The sequence below is a fragment of the Malania oleifera genome, chromosome 6 (assembly GCF_029873635.1).
Source record: "Malania oleifera isolate guangnan ecotype guangnan chromosome 6, ASM2987363v1, whole genome shotgun sequence".
In the NCBI taxonomy this organism is placed as follows: Eukaryota; Viridiplantae; Streptophyta; class Magnoliopsida; order Santalales; family Ximeniaceae; genus Malania; species Malania oleifera.
The window spans coordinates 90,320,070-90,338,384 of NC_080422.1; the positions used below are offsets into that span (position 1 = coordinate 90,320,070).

The following is an 18,315-nucleotide window of genomic DNA, read 5'->3' on the forward strand; positions in this document are numbered from 1 at the left end:
AGACTCTCAAGTTAGGTAAGGGGAATAAATTATAACAATATTTTTTAAAACTACTGTTTGAACTGAAATGTGAAAAATGAGCATATGATATTTTGTATGGAAATTATTATGATATAAAAATTAGATAAATTGTGTGGCATTTGAGTAATATTAAATTGTGATATTTTAGAATATGAAATATGATTATAGAAATATTATTTATAATAAATGGGGAAATATGAGAATATGATTTGTATTATTGAAAAGTGTGGAAATTTACGAAATGGGTTATATATACATATATATATATATATATATATATATATATAGATATATATTAATTTGAGATTGAAATGTGTATATTGAGATGGGGAATTCTGAAATTGTGAATATAGAAAATGTAAAAATTGTATTGAGAATTCTACAAGGTTAATACTGAAATGTGAAAATGGGAAATATGAGTATTGTAATGTAAATGCTACAGTATGAATAGTTGAAACATGAATATTGAAATGGGTATACTGAAATGTAAATATGACATTATGAATATTGAGTTGAAATGTAATTATTGAATTGGGTATACTGACTGTGAATATTGGGAAAACGTGAACGTTGCAAATTGCAACTACTACAAAGGGATCATTGAAATATGATTGATGAAATGCCAATACCGTATAATGATTGCGGGTATGTGATAGTGAACCCTGATGAATGGTTGTGAAAACCCTAATGATGGGTTGTGATATTGAGCACGGTACCGTTGCTAGTAGTGTAGTGCAACCACACGGACTCTTGGAGCGTATGGCGTGACAGTCGACTGGGTTGTTTAGTAGAGTTGTTGTGCCCCCTGAGTTCGGATCAGGGCTATAGGCCAACCAGTCGTACTACAGACGCGAGATATGTGATATGATATTTTAATCTAACTGGGTCGGCCAACCGCAGTTAGATCCAACCTTCGGGCCGCACAACCTTAACCATGGGGGGAAGCATGGCGTGGAAAGAAAGTTCCTCAGGGTAGCCATGAGTTACAGATGTGATGTTGGTACTGGATATCAAGGATACTCATGAGCCGGATAGTGAAATGGAAACGGAAAGTGAAAGAATGATAGAAATGGGCTAAAATGAGAAGTGAAAGAAATAATGGAAAATGAGAAATAAAGAATGATAAAATTGAGAAATGGATCTAAGTGAGTTAATAATATAAATAATTAAAGCGAAGTGAAACTCTCCACCTGAGGGATTACTGAGTAAGGTGAGTGCCCTAATAGGTATTAGATGTGGCCATACCTGACTGCATAACGTGTTACGGCAGAGGGAAGCTACCTGTATGGGTGGGTAGTCTTCCCTATTCTCAAAAACTTCGCGGGTAAATATGTGTTGTAAATGATTGAATTTGAAAAATGGTTTTAAAGCTTATAAAAGCTTGTGTTGTATTTCTATATGATTATGAGAATATGTTTATCAGTGTATTTCTCTCAGATAAAATGTTGATTTGAAAAGTAAAGTGTGTTATAACTGAACTCATATGACCACGCACTGTAAATAATTTATTCCTTCTTACCGAGAGATGTCTTACCCAAATTATCTAAATTTTTTAGGGAACAGAGATAGGCCAGGCGATAGAGCTCTGAAACCATAGGGAGCTGAGACTTTGACACACATGGTGAGTTTTTGGACTAGAGGAGGTGTAATTCCCCTAGAGTTGAGTTGTTTTTGAGTATGAGATAGTAATGTGTATATATATATATATGTATGTTGATACTCTAGGTATTGTATTCTGGTTGTTGAGTATATACTATCTTCTTATGTTAGGTTGTTTAAATGAAATGACTTTTTGCCCTATACCCAATGCGGGTCGGGTCATAAGAGTGGTAACAGGGTTGTTGACGTGGCTGATTGGCGAATATGGTTGACGATGAGGGAGTATTTATTATTGTTTAAAAAAAATTGTACGAAAATTAGGGTGGCACATATCAAAACTATTAGAGCATTTAAGTATGTACATGCCTATGTAGGTAGTTACTAGCTTATCAATAACCATCCACGTTCTTGTGAGCTAACATCCAGGAGCGGTTAATTCACAAGAAATCCGGGCATAAAGGGAAGATTATTCTCAGAAGGGTAAAGACAACACAAAACTCTCCCTCTTTGAGAGAACTTTCTTCTTTTCTTTCCTCTAAACCTATTCACTAATTTAGGTATCGGGAGATCTCCCGGAGCCCATTGGATCTCCTAAGAGCTCATTTTTGCCTTATAAATATTGAAGATGACAACGAGACTTCATTAACATTCCATTTTATCAACCTCTGAAGCGATGATCCACTTTTTGACATCAACAATTAGCACTTTTGGTGTTAAAAAAGATATTTTGGGTAGTGCTTCTCTTAGATAATTTGATTTAAATCACCCAAAATAATCAAACAATATTATAATGTTAATTGTGAGCACAATCAACCATAACTAGTGTTTTCAAAATTTAAATTACGCCAATTTCTTACAAAAAAAAAAAAAAAAGAAACAATTAATTATGGTATTTGAATTAAAAAGTTTTTTTTTTTCTACAAAGTTACACCATAACATAGCAATCCAACAATTCAAAGATACGAATAAATCATAACAATAATATTAGATAGCTTAGTATGTCAATAATCTTTATCAATTGTATAGGATGTCAATCATTTTTAATACCTGTAACCTTCCTCATACTAGCATGTATAATAACCGTGATCAATTGATTAACCTTAGAATTTTTCAATAGACAAATTTTTAGAAAAAATTATCTTTGAGCATAAGATTATGCTCAATGTGAACCCGTATAATATGAATGGTGGTGATCAATCGATTAACCTTGATATTTTAAAATAGATATATATTTAAAAAAGGTTGTCTCTAAACATTGTGAATTCTTAAAATTGTACTGAGTCTTGTACAACTTAAGTGGTTCAGACACTAACAGGACAATAGGTTAAAGATAATTGGTTGAAGGATGATAGGTTTTTTAAGGTAATTCTCCCTTCAAGGACCCTAATAATTAATCACGCACAACTTGGTCCCAATAATTGGACGGCCCTGATTGATGAGCAGGTACATTTTAGAGAACTTTACAAGCCAAAAGGCAGAGGCATGACATGAAATGAAACAAATCCCACACTTTAATTTGCACGAATATTCACCTTCACACCAAAACAGGGAAGTCGCTCACGGGCACCCCCCAACAAAACCCACCCCCTCTTAAAAAATTTGAGGTCTCACTTTGAAAACTACATTTTTATAACGCAGAAAGTGCAACCGTGGGACGCTGTCTTGTCCTGTGGCTTAGATTGTTCGCCTGTGAATTGTGATCCCTCTGTCCATCTCTCCCTCTCTCTCTCTGCATTGATGTCAGTAGAAGAACCCGTGACCTCTCCCTCCCATGTCACCATTTCTCTAATTCGATATCACTTTCCACATAAAACAAGAAAACTAACCTATATATAAATCCACACAGAGGCCAATTTCTCTTGCGCTTCATGACTCTCAATTCCCCAAACACCAGCACTTCTTTTCCAACAATCTTACATTTTCATTTCTATTCTCTTTCTGTTTCTGCTTCAGTCACTGCATTCTATTCTATCATTCTTGAAAATGTCTAATTTTCAGCACATGCTTTACAGTTTCTTTGTTATTTTTCTTCTTCTCTGTTCGAGCCAGACCCTGTGCCACACCAGGAAAATTCGACCCGGGAAATCCCCCCTGAAGCAGTTTTCTGTGAATATGACACAGACCCAATTCTCAGAACAGCAATTCATGAAGTGGGTCAGATTTGTTGGCAGCCTCAGGCACTCCTTTTTCAAAATTGCGAAGAACAAGCTCATTCCTTCTACCACTCTCACCGTCGACAAGAATCCGGCCACTGGAGACTTCACGTCTATTCAAGACGCCATTGATTCGCTTCCTTTGTTTAATGTTCTTAGAGTTCTCATCAAGGTCCACGCCGGAATTTACACGTGAGTTGCTGCTTAATTGCTTTCTCAGTTTCTCCGCTTCTATAATTTTACAAGAATTTCTATCTTTTTTTTTTTGGATTTGTATGATTTTATTTTGGGTCTGGTTGCGCCAGCAGTTTTCTACTCACCGACGATGGATACTCCTGGTTGTTTTCGGATTTTGTTTCATGCATTTAAAAAGATGAATTTTTTGTTTTTTATTGTCTTTTATGTTACTGATAAAAATATCTGCGGGCTGAAGTTTTTGGACTTGAATTGGGCACCAAGGATTGCCTAAGTTGTCCTTTGTTATGTATTTTTATCAATTATTTTTATAGAAGGGAAATGAGTCATATTCAAAAATGTGGAAATTTCAGGGAGAAGGTAAGTATTCCTCCATTTAAAGCCTTCATAACCATACAAGGAGCAGGGGCGGATAAAACAATTGTTCAGTGGGGAGACACAGCTGACAAACATGGGCCAAGAGGACTACCTCTTGGGACCTATGCTTCTGCAACCTTTGCTGTTAATTCCCCTTACTTCATCGCCAAAAACATCACATTCAAGGTACTCTTCTTCTTCTGTCTCTGTCTGTCTCTCAAACAGAATGTATGGAGATTTTGATTAAGGCTTTGATGCAGAACACCGCACCTACACCACCGCCGGGAGCAGTGGGGAAGCAGGCAGTGGCATTCAGAATATCAGCAGACACAGCAGCTTTTGTGGGGTGTAGATTTTTGGGCGCTCAAGATACTCTGTATGATCATCTGGGCAGGCATTATTATAAAGATTGCTACATTGAAGGCTCTGTGGATTTCATCTTTGGCAATGCCCTCTCTCTCTTTGAGGTTAGCATCGATCATCTCCCTCTCAACCAAGTTAGCATTCTCCTCTTCATTAAATTATGAGAGCTTGAATGAAAAGTATGCCTCATTCATTAGGATGGTTCATTTTTTTTCTGAAGGGAAAGCAGCTGCAGCCTCCAGAAAATGAAAAATTGAACTAGTAAAGAGGGATTCCCTAGGAGGGGAGTTGGTCCAAATGCTAGGAGCCCTGGCATTTCTAGAAAGATGGGTCTGCGGATTAAATTCTTGAATTGGAAAAAGTAGGTCCAATCATTCAAATATCATACGCATTACTGACCAGTCATCACCTCATGCATGCCTTTAGGTTTTTGACATCTGTATTTTGTATATATATATATATTTGTCAAGTGCAATCTTCAATTGCCCATTATGGTGCACAACTCATTTTAGGGTATCTTAAGAGAAGGAAATGTTTGTCAAGGTTGGGCCTAGAGGCATAGCATATAGTTCTCTAATTAGGCACAGTTAATGGCGAAATGTGATTGGATGACATCATCTGAAAAATTAATTATAAGGGGATAAATAGTATTTAATATTAATTAAGGCGATTAACGAACGAATGAACATGCAGGGGTGTCACGTGCATGCGATAGCGCAGAACACAGGGGCCGTAACAGCGCAGGGGAGGAGCAGCCTATTGGAGGACACGGGGTTCTCCTTCGTGAACTGCAAGGTCACGGGGTCAGGAGCCCTCTACCTTGGGAGAGCATGGGGTCCCTTTTCTAGGGTTGTCTTCGCCTACACTTACATGGACAACATCATCATCCCCAAGGGCTGGTATAACTGGGGTGACCCAAATCGCGAACTGTAAGTCACCCCCAAACCTCTCTCTCTCTCTCTCTCTCTCTCTCTCTCTCTCTCTCATGCAGATTAATGTATAATTAACTAAGGCTCTTAGATGTGAATTAGTGATAAGGACGGGCAAGGAACTGAAAGGGATCCTAATTCAATTCTTTTTTGGGTTATCTTTGAATTGGTTCGTATTGACTATAGGAGAAATTATATAAGGAATCTCTCTCTTCAAGTGTTTATGTGAAAATGGGTCCCTATTTGATATTAATGAATGTAAAACTAATTTGTCACATATCTAATATTAAAAAAAATATGCACACAGATACGTGGAGGGGGAGATCCTCTATAATTTCTCTGACTATAGGATGTGCTCAATTTATTTCGAATTTATAAGAAAGTAAAAGACCTGAAAAAGTCATGGACCAAAATTTTCGGTCATAAAAAGTAAACATAAAAAAATATCTAAGGGCTATATATAATGGGCCAAAGGAGAAAAGGGCAATCGGACACGGAACGGTGCATGCCATCCTGGCCTCTTTCATTCCCCATTTTATAATATCTAGCCTTGTCATTTTACTCTTCTTTTCTTCTCCTGTTATTATTATTTAATTGACCCAAACACCCACCAAAAGCAGAGCACTTTGAGTCACGGTTCATTTTTTGCAAGTTCGTACAAGGAGGACCTTTTTGGCATCTACTGAAAGAAACTAAAGTAGGGGTACCCTTCAGCAACCTAACCCAGTATTTGTGTGCCCTTTTAATTTCTACTGGGATCCACGTAATGCACCCCCAAATATTGTTTGACCCATGTGGGCTGTACCTTCTCTGTGTTGGCCCCCAAATATTGTTTGCACCCTTATGGGCTGCCCTCAAATTAGTCCATCCATGGCTTTATCCCTAAGAGCAGACTGTCCTTTTGTTCGATTCTTCTCTCTTTCTCCCTTTATTTATTTCTCTTTGGAGTTTTTTAGTGGCATTATATAGTTCTTTGAATCCACTTAAGTATTGTCCTTTCTTGATTTATTAGGCCTCACCTTTTCCTCCCACCAAAAGAGAACTAAATTTGCTTTTTTTTTCGGACCACATCTCTCTCTCTGACTCTCTCTATAGCACAATCTTAATGTAAGATTGCGATGGGCTCCTGGGTTTTTACCCTTTTATATGATCTCTGTAAGTAATAGAGACTTTGGTGTGGGATCGAATTGGTTTTGGTTAATTGTTAACATCCATGCCTGCATGAGTAATTAATGATTCATCAACTGATTTGGGGTTTTGGCTAATAAATATGGATGGTGCAGGACTGTGTTTTATGGGCAGTACAAATGCACAGGGCCAGGAGCAAGCTTTGCAGGGAGAGTGTCATGGGCAAGGGAGCTCACTGATCAGGAAGCCAAGCCTTTCATTTCACTTTCCTTCATTGATGGCTCTGAATGGATCAACATTTTGTGACAATCATCCTCACATATTTTTCATAGAATATTAAATCTTTGTAATTAATTATTGATCCATCTTAATTGAATTAATAATAATTTATAATTTGCCCAATAGATATATGATAGTTCAACATCAACTACTTAGGCTCAGCACAAGTTGTGAACACCCTTCAGCTACTTAGGTTTAGTTTGGCTTTCCTCTAACCTTTTAAAAGGGAAAATAAATTTATTAGTATTATTTTAAAAATATCTGATCCTCTTATGAAAATGTCTGATAAAAAAATTAAAGGTTTTGATAAAATGAATATGTCCTTTTAGGAAATATAATTAGTGTTTTGATAGTAAACAAAAGGCGCTATCCAAGGCATTCAGTGGACGGCCCAACTACTAAGCCCACATTCGCAATAGAAGGACCTGGGCCCTTACAAATGCAACTTGCATTAACCCATGTTGACAGGCAGTGGACGGCCCAACTCGTAAGCCCAGATTTAGGGCTCTGCAGAATTCAGTCCAAATTAAAATAGTCAACTGACACCTAAACTAGTTCTGTCCAATCGGTTCAAATTTTGGTCACAAAAGAATTTTGATTCTGATTTTTTGTTAGACCAAGTATATTTTGGTTCGGACCGACCGCAAATCAAAATATTTAATTATTGTTTTTTTATTTTTCATAATATTCATAGTTTTGAACACCTATACCAAACTAAATTTGGTACACTAAGCATAGCAATTCTCATTGTAGTAAATTTTTTAGGGCCTATTTGTTATTATTTCTGTTTTTTGTTTTTTGTTTTCTCCACAGTGAATAAACATATTATAAAAACACGCTTATTTATATTTTCAGTTTTCTATTTCTGTTACCGATTTTTAGTTATTAGTCGAAAAATTGAAAACTAAATTTTATACTTTTCAATTGTTTTGGAAGCATGTTTAAAAATTTTAATATCCAAAAACAATTTTTTACATTAAATTATTAATTTTACACACTTTTAAATTAAAATCAAAACTTAATGATCATATGAATTTAAATGCAATTAAAGTAAAAATATACATAAATTTTAAAAAAAATACTAATAAAGCCAATTAGAAAATGCTTTTACTATTTTTTAATTATCATATCCAATAAAATTTTTATTGTAAAGTAAAATTTGAAAGTAGAACAATTAACGTAAAATAGTTATAATAAATTTTACTTTTATTATAGTAAATTTTTTAAAATGTGTATTATTTGTAATTTTATTATTTTAATTACATTTTTATACTATTATTTGATTTAAAATGAAAATGAGTATTTTTTAAATTAAGTTTTTAATTCGTATTAATTTTATAAATGTTAACCAAACAGATTTTTGGTTTTCAAATTTTAGTTTTTGTTTCTAGTTTTTAATTTTAGTTTCTGATTTTTATTTCTTTAATTTTTAACAGTGTTACAAAACAACCCCTTAGGGTCTGTTGAGTATATTTGTACTGAATGCATCATTAGATTAGGTAGCCGAAAGTGTGTAATGATGATTTTGGTTAGTATATATGTACTTAACACAAAAATGTTATGGCAAAACTTGCACTTACCAAGTAAAACATTGAATAACAAAGGTCTCATTTAATTAAATTGAAAATATCCAATTAGAATTAATTCTAATAATGTAGAATGAGTGAAAAATAAATAAACAAATAAATCCCCAAACAAAGTGAATAGCTAGCTGTGAGGTGTCTTGAGTTGTGTATTTTGGCACCTGACTAGATACCAGAGTGGACCCCACATGTGGGACCAACTTAATGTGGGGTCTACCCTTGTTTTATCCTGGGTAAAAGCTGAGATACACAACCTAATAATTGTAATTATTTAACTTTATTTTTAGTATCATTATCTCATTAATTACAAAAGCATCCTTACCTATTTACCGCTAGACTTTTCAAAGTTTTGAAATGATTTCTCAAAACATAGAAAGTTTTATAAAATGGTTAACTCTCTTTAGGTCTATTACTATAGGATATGACTCAAAGTTGATTTCATAAGAAGGTAGTTTAAAATACTTTTCTAACCACACTCCTTTCCATAGAAGCCATTGTATTGCACTGCTAATGAAGGATTTTACTTGGAGAAAGGAAAACAAAGAAAAATAAGGAGGAAACCATTTTTCATTGTATTTACCTTCAATATTAAATACTATGAGAAATGAATTTATTTTAATATGATTAAAAATTAAGAAAAATCAAATATAAAATATGTAAAATCAAAATTTTGTTCATCATTTTGTTATATTCATTATTATTATTAGTTTTTTTTTTTTTTTTTATTTAGAATTCCACCTGTGAAGTTTGCCCTACATTGAAAAAAGTGAGTATTTGATGGGTGTTTATATACATGTAGTCCAAGACCCAATTGACTTAAGCTTTTAGGTCAAGTTGGCGCTCACTCATGTGTATCAAGCGCACCTATGGATTCCTCTAGTGCTAACAAGTGGTATCAGAACCGACAGTTCATAACTCTGGGTGTGGAAGTATGTGACCGAAGCTAAGAAGGATCATCTAAGCTACCAATATGGATCCAAATCGGGTCAAGACGTGGAAGGTAAGAGTGGTTTAGAGGCGCCATTTGGAATACACTCCGAAACACGTAAGACAATATTCTTTTGCCAAAAGTGAGAATATATCAATAAATAAATGGAGGTGCCGCCCTCCTTTAGTTAAAAAAAAAAAAACGACCCACTTGAGCAAGCTGTTGGAGAATTTGTCCTATAAGGGAGAAGATAACTTCTGTTTAAGGGGGAACAGTTGGAACTCACACGTGGGAGGAAGCTTCCGTTCAAAGGAGGAGTAGTTGGAACTCAAAAGTGAGGGGGAGATTATTGAGAATTTCACTTGTGAAATTTGTCCTATATTGAAAAAAGTGAGTATTCGATAGGTACTTATATACATGGTATAGCCCAAGATTCAATAGATTTAAGCTTTTGGGTCACGTTGGCGCTCACTCATGAATATCAAGCACACCTATAGACCCTCTGGTGCTAACACTTTTTAATTTTACTTGATAACCACACATAAAAATGTAGATTCCATAATATATTTTTTTCTCCTTTTAAAAAATATTTTTTGGAGTTCCAATTGGGGTCATAAAATTTTACTTGTAAAGAAGAGTTCAAAATAAAAATGCAAAAAAAAAAAAAAAAAACAATATTAATTTCACTAAAGCTATGAAAGAGAAAATACCATCACATCATAGCAATTTGAACAAATGTTAATTTCTTATAATTAATAAAAGAATGGATACAATTTTTGTATATTTACAATAAAATAAAATGTTCTTTGATTCAATCTCTTTGAAAAGGGAATCCACTAATTTGGAGTCTCGTGTTGTCAAAGATAATGGTGGATTTAGTGAAGGATCAATTTAACGACCTGCAATGGTGGATTTTCTTGTTCCGGGATTAATTTGATCACATCTCTTGATTAAGGAAATAGGTAGTAAATCTTTCGAATGACCAATTTAATAATCTACGAAAAGTGAACTTTTTAAATTATTGATCTGTATGAATGGGATGTGCCAATTTCAGGATTTGGATGTGAACTTTTTTGTGTTTGTTTCGTTTTAGTCCCGGGATTTTAACCTTGAGGTACTGTTGAGAGCACCATCAAATCCATTAGATTCGGCCTCAAAATTGGCCCTCTATCTACAGCAAATTTGCTCTTGCTGGGGTTTTGGGCTCCAGACAATGGGCTTCTCGTACCATGCAAAATAACTATTGGGCCCTGCCCCTGACTGGGCCTTCTCGGCACATTGGGCCTCTGTCTCCTTCATGGGAATCTTTTAGGCATAATGGATTCTGGGCCCTTTGTATAAGTTTTAGCTTCCTTTTTTGAAATTACTGCTTTTGGCCCAAAATGTATTGAGAAACAATCAGCTAAAATTTAAAAGGCCCATTCCTTGTGGAAACCGGTTTCAATTTTTTATTTTAAATTTTTCATAAATTACAAAAAATAAGCTATTTTTCATCTTACGATATTTGTATAAAATAAATAAATAACATTAAACAGTTTTGATATTGTTTGTGGAAATAGTTTTTTTTTTAAAATTTTTTATTTTTCAAATAATTACAAAAATATCAACTTGTTTTTAAATTTTTCAAATTTTTATTGAAGAGTCGAAAAATATTTTTTCATTATTTTTTTTAAGATTTCTAACTCTCACTTTCTATATGAGAGTATGGAATTTGAATCTTAAACTTTAATTTGTCTGGATTATGTATAGAGTTTCTTCTAAACCCACTCGAATCCAAATTCTAGCACCAAAATTCATGATTCTAATTACTATATTATATATATTTTAGAAAATCAGAAAGCAGGTTCCTTTTTGTGATTATTTTAAAATACATAAATAAAAAATAAAAAAATATTTTGAACATTTAAAAAAAAATTCTTTATTTTCTACCTTTTAATACGGATCTTGAAGAATTTTAAAAATAAGTTAAAATTTTTCAAATTCTTTGAAAAACTAAAAAATGAGAAAAAAATATTTTTCACAGCTAATATATGCCATAAATTTTTCTAGGTTTCGGCCGTTGAGTGAAAATGTTCTAAATTTATATCTTTTGATGTGTGTGTGTATGTGTGTTTTTTTTTTTAATGTATTCTCATACACTCCACCTTTTAATGCTTCTTAATTAATTTAAACAAACAAACTGATAATTCAAAAAAAAAAACATATAAAACCCTAATTCTCTCTCTCTCTCTCTCTCTCTCTCTCTCTCTCTCTTAGTTAAGAAGATTATACAAAGGACAATTTCATCTTTCATTTCTTATATATTCTGCACAATCTAAAATTTATTTTCTAAATATGATAAATACGATCGATAAGTTCTACTCTTATTAACTGTCATTTTTTGGACGAGTTGTAAAGAATAAGACCTATATGCCACGTGTTTGGACAATAAAAATAGAGGTATAAAAAAAAAAAAAAGAAGAAGCCAATCCCTTCCATAATTTTGGGTAGGATAAGTAGTAGGAGGCTGTCCTAGCAAATAGCTTTCAGGGCACTCCACACAAGATTTTCTTTCCCATAAGTGGTCCCCAAATAATTATCTGCCCTAGCTCGGTGGTCTTCAGCAGTCCTAAAGTGACAAGCGGGTACGTATTGATGGTCAGCACAGACCAATCGGATGTATCAGAATTCTATAGGTGGGGAAGGCCTATTTGTAGGCCCAATTATGCCAGCCATGTGACAAGCCGCTTCAAATGCATGCCACCCCGCGCGAAACCACATGCAGACCAAACATCTACACGTCATGCGTTTACATGATATCATTATATATTTGAGGGTGAAAAGTGGGGCACTCTAATTTCTAAATGTGTTTAAATTTTTATAATTATTTATCTTTTTAAAGCTAATTTGTTTGATTAAAATATTAAGCATTTAATTGGTATTATATCTATTTTTTTATTGTCCATTTTCGTTCCTGTATAATGAAGAAATAATTTTTGAAAAAATAATTATTTATGTTATTAGTTTTATATTTCTTTGTCGATTTTCACCTATTTGTAAGAAAATGAAAACAAAATTTTATGATTTTCAATTATTTTAATAGCTTATTGTTAGAATATGTTGAGACGTTCACTTGTGAGTTTGTCCCACATTGAAAAAAATGAGTGAATGATAGGTGCTTATATATATGGTTGATCCCAATACCCAATAGATTTAAACTTTTGGATCAAGTTGGTGCTCATCCATGTGTATCAAGTACACTTATGGACTCCTCCAGTGTTTACAAGTGGTATTAGAGCTGACGGTTCATAACTCTTGGTGAGGAAGTATGTGACCGATGCCAATAAGGATCATCTAGGTTGCAAAAATGGATCCAAATAAGGTCAAGACGTAGAAGGTAGGATTATTTTGGAGGCTCACGTGGAATACAATTCGAGACATGTAAAACATAGTGGTATAAGGCCCACTTGAGCAAACTATTGGAGAATTAATTCCATGAGGGAAAAGATGACTTCCGTTCAAGGGGGAGCAGTTGGAACTCACATGTAACGCCCCGACCTGACACGTGGGCTTGAGGTGCTACTTTAGTGACGTTTGTGTACTTGATACCATATTCATTATATAAATGCAGTGGAAGTAAATAAAACGTTCTCCATAATCCATTACTAGAATTCTAAACTACCATTTATACAATAGTCTCCAATTATCCATATAACAACCCATTAAAACAATACAAACAAAAACAACTCAATTCATACATCCCATGTATTTATATACTATACTTCTAACTCAGCCCCTCTAGTCTGCTATGCATGATCCCTGGTATATCCTAAAAAGATGATTTGTAAATTGGGGTGAGACACTTCTTAGTAAAAAAGATTAAGTTAACATTAGTATGTGGTCAGCATGCATTTAGTGTTTACAGAAAAACATACATCCTCCATTTAACTGAAAATAGCTATTTTACATTGTACTCACTTTACACAATTAAAAATACTCGTCTCATTTCCATAATATAAACATTTCAATAAATAAATAACGTCATTTACATAAATCTATAGATATTCATAAAAGACACTTCCTGGGACTAAACATCATTTACTTCCCCCATGGGACTAAGCGCTGGGGGATCAACCTAGACAAAGTCAAAATCATACATTTGCTAACTACGTCTACAGGCATCTGCAACTAGATACGAGTGTCTGATTGCTTTACCACTTCTTGGTCCGGACTCCATGGAAGCTACACCCTCTACTGAGGCTAATTAGCTGAGACCACCCTACACTTCTATCCAGAACAGTGTGGGTGCACATGACTAAATACTGAATCTCTAGCAATGGTACTGTACTCATAATACAACTAGTCCTCAGGGTTCTTAAAGCATATCAAACAAATTTAAGTAATAAAAACTGTAGTTTAAACTCATTTCGTATAAAACCTGTCATATTATAAAACTCGGCCCCAAATCATCATATACACTCGGCTCACAGCCACTAAAAAAAATCCCGGCTCTCGGCTGTCATATAAAACTCGACTCACAACCGCTAAATAAATCTCGCCCCCCTGTCGTCATATAAAACTTGGCTCACGACCGCTAAATAAATCTCGCCCCCCTGTCGTCATATAAAACTTGGCTCACAACCCCTAAACAAATATTGGCCCCTGACCATCATATAAAACTCGGCCTACAACCGTCATATCAAAACCCTGCATTTTTTACAAACAGTACCAGTATTTTGCAAACATTCACAAACTCAGTTATACAATAACCCCCAAAATAACATTCACCCGGCACACGATTTCATTATTTTGAACATAGCCCGTAGGCAACCAAGAAACAAAGTATATTTAGTTTATAAGGTTAAACCAAACTTTCCACCATTCATTTTTACTCAAAATATGATATCATATATCTTAGGTTTGAAAAATCCATTATAAACGGTTGGTTTTCGTAATAAAAACTGAAAACATAAATATACATATATAGCAGTTTAATCGGTTCAACTTTAGAAAAATCCTAACTTAACTTAATCCACTTATCTATTTACTAAGAGAGTTCCTACTACGCTCCTAAAGTCCACCCAACGGCGATACGGAGCCCAAAACCCTAAAAACACATTTCCCCATTTTTATTAACTCAAATCCCATATTAGCAACCATTAAACATCCCCAAGCCCATACACCCCATTTAACTAATTACATGCTAGATAGATAGCCTATTTATACCCTTACCTCAACTTTGGGGTGATACCTGGAAAGACCTCGTTCAAAAATTCACTTCGCTAGACTTACAGAGAAATGCTCCTAGATCCTCGTGGTAACTTCCGATCGTCAATTTGGGTGACGAATGACGAGATATCATAGAGAGAAGTGGTAGGGCGTGGTTTAGAGAGAGAGAGAGAGAGAGAGAGAGAGAGAGAGAGAGAGAGAGAAATATTTTATGATTTTTTAATGAATAAGTAACTTAAAAATCAATTTATAGGTCGTTGACTCGATCACATTCGTTGACAAAATGGAGCCTTCGTCGATGAATTACAGAAGGACGTTCATCAATAAAAGAAGGGGTTCGTCGACGAATCCTAAGCTTGAAATTTCTATCGTTCGAGATTTCTTCGTCGACGATGCCTGAACTTCGTCGACGAGATATAGAAGGGCATTCATCGACGAAAATAGGGGATTCGTCGATGAACCCTACTGCTTTGCCCTTTTTAAATTCCTTTCTTCTTTTCTTACTTATTTATTTTATTTTCTGAGTTCAGGTTTCTACTATCTCCCCTCCTTATAAAAAATTTCATCCTCGAAATTGCTAACTAATACCGATCACGTTCTTATCTCACAATTCATCTCTAGCAAGTGTTGGTAGCCACCCACATAGCGGCCTCGTCCTAAGTTTATTAAATACCCTTACTTATGGTGGAGGAATACCATGGTTACATACCATATCTTGGGAGATTACAATATCATACCAAATTATCCCAAGACTATTCATATACGAAAACCATAACAAACCAACAAACTAAACAAACCTACCTTACCTAACTTGTAATTAAAACTAACACTTACCTATGTTGCCTACTAATCTGTCTGTTGTTAAACCTCTCTGAAAAGCTATGGGTATTTTTGGCATAATGTTGTTTCTAATTCCCAAGAAACCTCCTCAATTGCGTGATTACACCACAACACCTTCACTAACGGTATGTCCTTAGCACGCAGTTCCTGTATTTTTCGATCTATAATCTGAATTGGTACCTCCTCGTATGCCAAAGCATCCCCAATTTTTAAAGGCTCATAACTTATCATGTGCGAAGGATCTGGCACATACTTCCTCAACACTGATATGTGGAAAACATTATGAACTCTAGACAATGCTGGGGATAACGCAACTCGATAGGCAATTGGACCAATCCTTTCTAGGATCTCGAATGGTCCAATGTACTTAGGATTCAACTCGCCTTTCTTCCCAAACCTCATCACTCCATTCATCGGAGCATCCCTCACAAATATCATATCACTGATCTCGAACTCTAGCTCCGATGGCAAGTGTCCGCATTACTCTTCTGCCGATTATGTGTTGCTTTAATCCTCTCCCTGATAAGCTCGACCTTTGCAAAGGTCTGTTGAACTAATTTCGGCCCCAAAATCTGCCACCCGTCTACCTCATCCCAATACAACAAAGATCAGCACCAGCTACCATACAAAGCCTCATATGGTTCCATCTCGATACTGGCTTTATAACTGTTACTATACGCAAACTCAACAAGCGGTAGATATCGAATCCAACTATCCCCAAAGTCCAGCACACACATACGCCCACAGGATATCCTATAGAATACGAATAGTCCTCTCGGACTACCCATCCGTCTGCGGGTGAAACGTAGTACTAAAAGTGAGTTAAGATCCCAAGGCATCCTGCAAACTCTTCCAGAATCGAGAAGTGAACTGTGGATCTCGATCTGAAACAATGGAAACCAGGATGCCATGAAGTCGTACAATCTCCTACACATAAGCTCTGCCAGCCTATTCATAGAGTGATTGACTCTGATTAGAATGAAGTGCGTAGTTTTCATCAGCCGATCCACAATAACCCAGATAGCATTCTGCTTATTCACCGCCGAAGGCAAGCCTGATACAAAGTCCATCGAGATATGCTCCCACTTCCACCTAGGGATATCAAGTAGCTAAAGTGGTCCCACTAACCTCTGGTGCTCTGCTTTTACTTGCTGACATGTCAAGCACTATTCCATGAATCTCAAAATCTCTCTCTTTATGTTACTCCACCAGAATGATTCTCGTAAATCTCTATACATCTTCGTATTTCCAAGATGAACAGTACAGAGAGAGCGATGAGCCTCCTCTAGAATTGTCTTTTTAATCCCCGCGTTGTTAGGTACACATAATCTAGCTTGAAATCTAAGAACTCCATCCTTTGAAACATTGAAGTCTAGTTGCTGCTCACTCCGTACTTTCTTCACAATTTCCATTTGCTCTGTGTCTTTCATCTCAGCAACTTTAATTTTCTTCTGTAAGGTTGGCTGAATGATCAAACTGGCCATGATTGCCTGTGAATCCCCATCCACTAACTCTACACCCAACCTCTTTAGGTCCATTCTGATATGATGTTGTGCCACAACCGCTAGAACTGACGCACCTATCGACTTCCGACTCAAGCATCAACTACCACATTTGCCTTTCCTAGGTGGTAACTAATGGTACAGTCGTAGTCCTTAATCAACTCAACCCATCTCCTTTGCCTCATGTTCAATTCTTTTTGGATGAAAAAGTATTTAAGACACTTGTGATCCGTAAAGATCTCGCACTTTTCATCGTATAGGTAGTGCCTCCAGATCTTTAACGCATACACTACTGCTACCAGCTCCATGTCGTGCATTAGATAATTCTTCTCATACTCCTTGAGTTGGGTAGAAGTATACGTGATAACCTTTCCCTATTGCATCAAGACACACCCGAGTAATTTCTGAGATGCATCACTGTAAATCACAAAACCACCATCACTTGATGGAATGGTCAACACTGGACTGTGACTAGTCATTGCTTTAATTCCTGAAAACTCTGCTTACACTCCCCAATCCACTCAAACTTACTATTCTTCCTCATAAGTTGCGTCAAAGGACCTACCAAACTAGAGAAACCCTCAAAGAACCAGTGATAGTACCCTGCCAGACCCAAGAAACTTCTAATCTCATGCACGTTCTTTGGTCTCGCCCAATTAACTACCGCCTCTACTTTGTTCACATTCACTAAAATTCTTTCCCTGGGTACTACATGTCCCAGAAATGCAAGAAATGCAACTTGTTCTAGGTAGAACTTCCATTTCTTAAATTTAACAAATAACCTCTTCTCTCTAAGCACCTGAAGTGCTAGCCTCAAATGAGCTTCATGCTTTGCTAGACCCCTCGAATAAACTAGGATGTTATCAATGAACACCACTATGAACTGATCTAAGTACTCATTGAACACCCTGTTCATCGTCCATAAATGTTGCAGGCACATTCATCAAACCAAACGACATAACCAGAAATTTGTAATGACCATATCGGGTTTGGAAAGCTGTTTTTAATACATCCTCTGATTTCACCTTCAACTGATGATACCCAGATCGCAGATTGATCTTAAAGAAAACCCGTGTGCTCTTCAGCTGGTCAAACAGGTCATCAACACGAGGTAATGAGTACTTGTTCTTCACTGTCACCTTATTAATTTTCCTATAGTCGATACACATTGTGATGACCCAAAAATATATATACGATCACAATAATAATAAAATAATAAAAATGGTCATT

General features: G+C 35.5%; 2 protein-coding genes across 2 annotated transcripts; one reads left to right on the forward strand and one right to left on the reverse strand.

Moving 5' to 3' along the window:
• The first annotated feature begins 3,223 nt into the window (after positions 1 to 3,223).
• On the forward strand, positions 3,224 to 7,149 carry LOC131157317 (probable pectinesterase 53). Its single transcript, XM_058111375.1, has 5 exons — positions 3,224 to 3,965; positions 4,322 to 4,511; positions 4,586 to 4,792; positions 5,382 to 5,617; positions 6,901 to 7,149. Exons 1-5 carry the CDS (start codon positions 3,604 to 3,606, stop codon positions 7,049 to 7,051), a joined length of 1,146 nt encoding a protein of 381 aa, XP_057967358.1. The 5' UTR covers positions 3,224 to 3,603; the 3' UTR covers positions 7,052 to 7,149.
• Positions 7,150 to 7,390: 241 nt separating this feature from the next.
• Positions 7,391 to 17,121, reverse strand: LOC131158699 (uncharacterized). The gene is made up of 3 exons (XM_058113563.1): positions 16,820 to 17,121; positions 16,600 to 16,675; positions 7,391 to 7,531 (listed from the first exon to the last, which is right to left on the reverse strand). Exons 1-3 carry the CDS (start codon positions 17,119 to 17,121, stop codon positions 7,391 to 7,393), a joined length of 519 nt encoding a protein of 172 aa, XP_057969546.1.
• Positions 17,122 to 18,315: the final 1,194 nt, after the last annotated feature.